The sequence below is a fragment of the Falco punctatus genome (assembly GCF_963210335.1).
Source record: "Falco punctatus genome assembly, chromosome: 5".
Classification (NCBI taxonomy): domain Eukaryota; kingdom Metazoa; phylum Chordata; class Aves; order Falconiformes; family Falconidae; genus Falco; species Falco punctatus.
This window is the reverse complement of record NC_137584.1, coordinates 6306159-6313703: the sequence shown is the minus strand read 5'-3', so window position 1 is coordinate 6313703 and position 7545 is coordinate 6306159. Positions and strand designations below refer to the sequence as shown.

At 44.8% G+C, this 7545-nt stretch overlaps 1 protein-coding gene and 1 long non-coding RNA gene across 3 annotated transcripts in view; one reads left to right on the top strand and one right to left on the bottom strand.

Annotated features, from left to right (window-relative positions):
* Nucleotides 1-37: 37 nt before the first annotated feature.
* The window catches only part of ZNF292 (zinc finger protein 292), a 54986-nt gene continuing 47478 nt past the window's right edge, over nucleotides 38-7545 (top strand). The window contains exon 1 of the mRNA XM_080389313.1: nucleotides 38-558. Coding sequence (XP_080245439.1) covers nucleotides 397-558 — 162 coding nt within the window. The 5' untranslated portion in view covers nucleotides 38-396. The remainder of the gene's footprint in view (nucleotides 559-7545) is intronic.
* Nucleotides 579-7545, bottom strand: part of LOC308064660 — a 49178-nt gene continuing 42211 nt past the window's right edge. For both annotated transcript variants that reach the window (XR_013928472.1, XR_013928473.1), the window contains one exon: nucleotides 579-7545. This exon is cut by the window's right edge and continues 21696 nt beyond it. This is a non-coding gene — a long non-coding RNA (uncharacterized lncRNA).

The window sequence follows — 7545 nt, the reverse complement described above, 5'->3', positions numbered from 1 at the left end:
GCTCGAGGGGAGGCGGCGAGGCCCCTCGGCGGCACCCCGGCAGGCAGGGCGGCCCGCCGGCCCCACCCTCCGCCATTTGCTGCCGTTTGCCGCCAAAACCCGTCGGCGGGAGGGCGGGGAGGGGCGTCACGTGGCCGCGCGGCCGCCGGGCGCGTGGCGTGGCGTCACGTGACACGCGGGGGCGCGCCCCCTTCCTCCTCTCGCCCCTCCCCGGCCCGGTCCTGCACAGTGGGGGATGGAGAGCGCGCGCGCGCGCTCGCCCGTCTCCAACGGCACGTGACCCCTCCCCGGAACGTGGCATTGTGTAATCACGTGACCTGGAAACGGAGCGGGGGGGGCCGGGAGGCCGAGGCAGAGAAGGGGGGGGCTGCGTACGCGACGGAGCGGGGTGCGAAGATGGCGGACGAGGAGGCCGAGCAGGAGAGCGGTAGCCTAGGTGGCGGCCTCCTGGAGCTGCGGCGCTTGCGGGAGCGGCTGGTGGAGCTAGAGACGGGGCTGCGGGAGAGCCCCGAGCCGGCAGTGCAAGCGGCTACCGAGTACTGCAAGCAGCTCTGTCAGGTCAGGCCGCCTCTACCCTTCCCTGCCCCCGCCCGCGCTCTCCCCTCCCCCGCGGGGTGTGTGTGTGCGTGTGCCCGGGTGAGAGGGACGGCGGGGGGCCGGGCGGGAGCAGCGCCGCCCCCGCCGGGGCGCCGGGCGGGGAGCCGCAGCCAACGGCCCGGTGCGGCGGTTGGCCCGGGCGGGGGGGGGGGGGCGCGCCGGGAGTTAGTGCTCCGGGCCGGGCGCCGCGGGGCGATTGACGCCGCTGTTCATTGTGGGCTGCGATGAGGCAGCCCGCCCCCCTGCGCCGGGAGCCGCTCCGGCCGGGCCTGTAATCCCCTTCCCCCGCCTCTCCTCCCCCCTCCCCGGCGGCCGCCCCGGTTCTCGCGGTCTCTAGGCCCCTTTGTTGTGTTCTGCGGCTCGGCTTATCGAAGGGCCCTTTGTTCCTGGCGGTGGCGGACCGAGCCCCCCCCCCTTCCCTGTCCCCTTCCCTCCGGCACCCTCCTCCCCTGGAGGCGAAGCGCGGGGCGAAGGGCGGGGGGGGGGGGGGGCGGCCCGGGAGATGGGGGCTCCGCTTCTCCGCCGAGGGGCCGGGGAGGAGCCGAAAGTCCGCCCTGGGTCCCCTCTGCGCGGGGCTCCTGCTCGGTGCCCGAGGACCCCCGGCCCCCTCGCTCCTGCCCCTCTCCCTTCCCCGTCTCGTATCCTGGAGGGTCAGCGGAGTTCTTGCCATCCTGGGAAAGAGAAGGCGGTGAAGCGGCGGCGGGCTGAACTGTGCCGCCGGTGATGGTGGCGGGTCGGTGGGTCTGCGGTGCTGCTCGCCGTTTTCTCGCCCTGTCAGGGGAGCGAGTCCCGCCTCGGGAGAGGGCTCCTGAGCTGGCACCGCTGGAAGCACCATTGTGTGTAATTACCGTGCCCGCGGCTGCCGCCGGGAAGAGGCCTGCTTCCCGAGGGCATGGGCTGCTCCCGAAGCAGGGATGCTTGCAGGTGTTTCTTCTGAACAGGAGACCCTGCTGAGTATCCCTTTTTAAACAAACTTCGTGGTGCTAGCTCTACAGTTAAAAACAGCCAGCTCCATTTTAGTCATGTACGTGTCTATATGTTGCACTGGTTTATCTTGGATTGACCTTTTTTCGGCTAGCATTAGGTACGACCCAATGTATAAAACCAGTTCCTAAATATTTTAGGCCTCAGAAAGTCACGGAAACAGCTACTTCTGTAGCTTTACTATGGGTTTAACAGTATCTGGTAGAAGTGATTATGTTTGTTTACACGTTACTGTCACTCATTCATGAAACCTAGGCAAATTGTTAAAAGGTGGAACGGGTAGGAGTGAGTTCAGGTGGTCGGTTTGAATTGCGTTTTATTTGTGATTTTGTGTCTGTTCCCTTAAAGAGTTGATTCTTGGTGGTAGCCATTGTAGCATGCTGATTTAGATGTCTTGTCGCTTCTGGATTAAACTGGGATCTACTTTTTCCTAGCCAGGGAGATTGACTACTAAGTGTCTTAAGCATATTTCTCATATTTTATTCCATATATATCAGAGTTGTATTTCAGATGCTTTTTCTCTGGTCAAAAATTACCTCGTTTTGCATTTGGGTAGAATGTCTGTGTAGATGCACAGAAACAAGATTGGTTTATGTTGGTTCAGATCACTGTGTTCTCAGTCTATTTAATCTTTGTGCCTACTTTCTTAAATTCATACACTGGGGGGTGGAAATCTGGCTTTCCTGGCTCCGGCTTGACTTCTAAACTTGTGAATGAGCTGTTCATTGAACTGAAGTAGATGGGTAGGTGGGAATGAAGATGCCATCCTTGACATGTGCAGAGTAGATTACTGGTGTCTAAAGCAGTTTTATCACTGAAATTTTGGCTGCTGGTGCTTCGTGAGTGGCTTCAGTAGCTGATTGATTTAAAGTTTAACAAAAATTAATGTTATTTTAATGGCTGTTGCAAAAGTCCCTTGTAAGGTCCAGGTTTACTAATTTTATTAAACATAGACCTCTTAAAACAAATCTCTCTGAACAAAACAGGTGTGTAGAAACTGACTTAGGTAAGAATCCATGCTGCTTTGGAATGAGTTACTGTCGCTTCTACACCAAGATTCATAGGAAGGCTGTGTCAGGCTTTGCAGGCTGAAGACTAGTGAGTAACACTGAGTTGAGGCATCCCATTCGATATTGAAAGATCCTGCTTTTCAAATTCTAAACCAAGGTCTAAACAGATGCTTAATGTATTAGGTAGTGGTGGTGTTTGGCAGATATTTTTAATACTGCTTCAACAGAGGTTTTTTTTTTAATATGTTCACCTGTGCTGGTGGTGCCAAAATACTTATTCATCCTCATCTATGGTTTTAGTCATTTAGTGGGGCTAACACAAAATAGTATTCTTGATTCAGATAGTAGGCCTAGCTACTTAGCTTGCATTGCGTGACAGGTTACAGAAAATTCATGTAATGGTAAAAGCCGTAACAGAAATCTCTTTTAAAATAACAGTTTAAAGGCATCTGCCATCATTTCTAGAATAAAGTCTTTGAATGCATGAGAGAGTAATTTGACTGGTCATACGTACAAAACTTAGAGTCTTATTTGTATCCTAAGTCTGGAAGTGTAGCGCTGAAGAAATATTTTATTGTTTATCTCCGTATGATTTCACCTGGTATTTTTCTTTATCCTTAGTTTCTAGGCATGAAATAACTACACAGAACTTGGAAAGTTTTGTGTCCTTATTTTATTTTACCAGATAGCGACTCTGGAGCCCAGCAACCATGTTGCTTGTTGCCATAAATCAACTTTTAACTTATTTATTTTAAATTAGGTGGGTAGCATAGTATTTGAGAAATAAGTGTATTTTCATAATGGAGGAAGCTAAAGAATGTGCAGTAGGGCATTGAAAGATCCTTAGGTTCATAGGAATAAGGGATTTAAGTACTCTCATTAAATGAAGTGGGAGTTGTAAAGCCAAATCCCTTATCTGGTTTTGAAAAAAAATCTCAATTCGAACTATTTCAACGTTTATAACCAAACAGTGTAGAGCAGCTGTTACAAACACAGAAAAACTGGACCCCTTGTACCTTGACAGAAACCGTATGTTTTCTTCTCCTAAGAATAAAGTTTACTTTGATGTATTTTATATGCAGCATTTCGTTAGCTATAAATATTTCTGTGTTTTGCTGCTGATTGCACTGTGAAATGATGCAATTATTCTTAAATTTTAAGGGGATTATAGAGTGGACCTTAATCCTGTACCATATCTGTGTGAATGTAGTAGTGTTCTCCATTGTCAGCATGCAGTAGAGAGCATTATTTTTAATTGCTATCAAGTGAAATTCATATCCGTATGGATATATGTAAAATGATTTTTTAATTGTGATTCATGCTCTTCTGTTGCAATTTGGTAATTAGCAAATCTGTGACAAACAGTTACGTTGTCACAAACAATATGTGTGCACACTGGGGCAGACAAAACAAGTATCTTCAGCTGTAGTGACTAAAAATTGGAAGTGTGAATTCTACAGGAACTCAGAATAGACCAAAGAAAGATTGCTGTTCTTGTCACCATGTGGGGGCTGATTAGATTCTTTTTAAGCTTTGCTCTTAAGGGTGATCTGTTGATTATATTCAGTTAGAGAAAAGCAAAACGTTTGGTTTTTTTTCCTGAGACCTAGGTGAACATGATGCTGGTGGCTATATCACAGCTGTTCACTGTGGGCTGTGTTCCCTTCTGGTTGGTCATTACCCAATGACCATTATTTTCTTCAATACCAAATTGCAGGCTGGTAACAAATTTTCTTTTGTTGCTAATTAGTTGTGAAATCTTTGTGGTGCCTCTGCTTATCCTGATGGTTTTTCTACAGTTGATGTACTTGTATCTTTGAGCTTATTGGTCTTCCCTCCACTGTTATTTTTGACTTTTCCTCTCTTCTGAATCTGCTTCTGAAGTTTTTTATTTTCTTTTTTTCTTCTGGTGTGCTTTGTGGTACAAATTCCTCAAAACTGTAAGGTGGTCAGGTTTGTTGTACTAATGTACAAGCTGTCAACATATAGTGACCTGTATCAAATATGTAAGAAAATATTTGGACTGTAATGTGGTCCTTCCTCAATAACTTTGTGTGTACTTTTTGTCTCATCTGTTGGTTGTCTTGTCATGACTGCCTATTAAGAGAAAAATCCTGTTAAAATATGTTAACAAGTGTGCTTGCTTGGCCATTAGGAGACATTAATATCCTTCTAGTGTAGACAGTTTACTTAATAGTAACCTAGGATTTTATGAACACTAGCAGCAAAAGTGTAATGCTGATAAAAAAAATGGCAGGGTGCGTGTGGGGGGTGTGTGACACAAAAGATTTTAGCTACTTCAAAAGAAACCCCAAATCTTCTTTTAAAAGAAACTTTAACTGATGTGACTGCATAGAGTTTGTTTCTACTGTTTTAAACTGATTTTTATTGTGTGTTGAGGTTCTAGTGAAGTATTAGGATAGTACCTTAAGGTCCTGTTCTTTATTTCTGTGTGCTGACATGCTAGAGTAGATCTTGGTAATATTGGGGAATATATACTGTACTAATCTAAATATAAGATGTCCCTCCTAAAGGAAAATATGCATAGTTCTACATAAAAAGCTTATTTCATTACATACCTGTAATCAATCTGTAATAGTTATAAAGTTTTCACTAATTATTTGTTTCCATTGGAGGTTAGTCTTACTTTGTTCTTTTACACCTTACTACATTTGACTTCCAGCTTTCACACCTCAGACTTCACAATTTTCTAGTGTTGTCACCCTCTCATTGTCATCATCTTCCTCCCTTTTAGTCTCTGTATTCTCAGCTTCCTCTTCAGACTCAAAATGACAGAAATAATCTTCAGTTCTGTCCATAGGTTTTATGGCTTTACTTCCAATTCTTTCTTAAACATTTTAGTTACAACTTCTGGATTTATCTAAACCCAGTCTGTCTTAATCCAATGACAGAGAAGTGTTTTAGTAGGCTTCTTTATTTTTTCCCTGTAGGAGTTAGAGTGTGATACCTTGCCGAGAGTCATTCTGTATATAAAGACCTCGACGGTCTTTGAAGGGCTTATTTGCTGTTTTACCAAGCACCTTAGGTTCTGATGTCCTTCCTCCTGATGTGACTGTAAGATTGGCATTCACTGACAGTGAAAAATACCATCAGCAAAACGTGACCTGCCCTTTTAATACAAGTAGAGAAGACATTTCCTCCTATATCACATCTGGTCTCTTATTCCAGACAACATTCATTGAACTTCGCATTGAGTGTGTAGGTAGATGTTGACCCTTGATTTTGTTTGGCTCAACAGCTAATAGTGATCATTATGTAATATAGTCGCAAATTACTGCAATAAGTGTTGGTAAGGTTCTATTATTTTGAACTTTCAGTTTAATGATTTCCTGTGTAACCAGGTCCCTGTCTCTGGAGTACACACAAATTCTACAACTTAGACTTCCTTAAGTAAAAAAGTGTTTTCTTTTGAGTCCAGTGAGTGCTTTCTGCACTGAGCTAACTCTTAAAAGCTTCTGTTTTGATGTTTCTGTCTTTGTGCATTTGCCTCTACCGCAGTGTTTCTTCCTGGTCTCACAGTTGCTAGCTTTTTCAGTGTATGTTACCACAAGTGTAAGATTTCCACCATAACTTCTAATACTTTTCCATTTTGCTTTCATACTTGTGAACTCCGGATGATCTGCTGTTCAGGGAGAGGTGTACAGCTCCCAGAAATCACAAGGAATCCACTAAAGTATAGTACGGCACACAGAATCCCAAGTGCATGAAGAAAAACAACTGTCATCACTGTGTCATCTCATGCAAACTTGGAGCTGCCTCAGGCATTTTTGTGCTCCTTCATCACTGTAAGACCTGCCATGTCAAACAGTTCATGTTATCTTACTGACCTGGGGGGGTGGAAGCAACACCCTCTGATTTTTTTTCTTAAGTTAAACTATCAGGAGTCAGGGAAATTGTCTTGCTTTCAAATAAAATAGTATGTGTGCATATCTGGATATAATGTGTTTGTGCTTAGGAGAAAAGCCCCCTACTGCTTAGGGGTAACCCTAACCACTGAGCACAATTGTTTTAGTCCTTGTCCTTGGAAATGGCATCAAGCCTCAGGATCATGCCAGATTGGAGTTAGTCTTCGTTCTGAGCTCTGTACTGTGAGGTTTTTTTTAATACAGATTTTCCCTGTAGCGAAGTCAGTCAGCTAGACCATGATTCCAAAGCAGGATTAATTATTGGTAAGCCATAGCTACAAATGCTTGTTTAACCTGTTCTCAAAACTTTCTGGTAAGAGAGAGTCAAAAGCCTCCCTGGATAATACATTTTAGTCCAGTTATCTTTGCCTTCAAACACCCCCACCCCACCCCTTGCAGTCTAACTGGATCTCTAATCTCTTGTTGCAATTTCAGAGTACTGTGATTTATCCTATCCCATGTAGACATGGAAAGTAGCATGTTCCTTTTCTGTTGGAAGCACCTCTTAATTTTTTCAGGGCTTTTTTCAGTCTCCAGTTTTCACTTTTTTGAACAAAGTTTTTGTAGTCTTTGATTTTAAATTCCGCCCCCCTCTCTTCTTTTTTCTTTGTTACTATATCCTTGGAATCTATGCAGTTTTGAAGTACTTACCTGCAGGAAGGGCACCAATCTGATGGAAACTTGGTAAGAAGGTGGCAACCCATGTAAGACTTAGGATTTAGAGTACTTTTCCTGTAAAACATACTACTTATCCTTCCAAGTACAAGTAGTCCACAGAAGAGTGATAGTTCTCCGAAGTGGAACTGATGAAGGTAGTTAAGAAGATGACGAAATGTAGATGGAGAGATTAAAATTAGTAAAACTTAAGAATCTTGACAAAAGCTCACCTTTCTATGTAAGGTGCTGCATCTGATACTAAAATCAAGCATTCCACTTTAGTTACTGTGGGAAAGAAAAAAGCTTTCAGTTCAGCAAATAGATACTTAATTTCATAGTTACTGTGGTGCACAATTTTTTGTTGAGTTGGT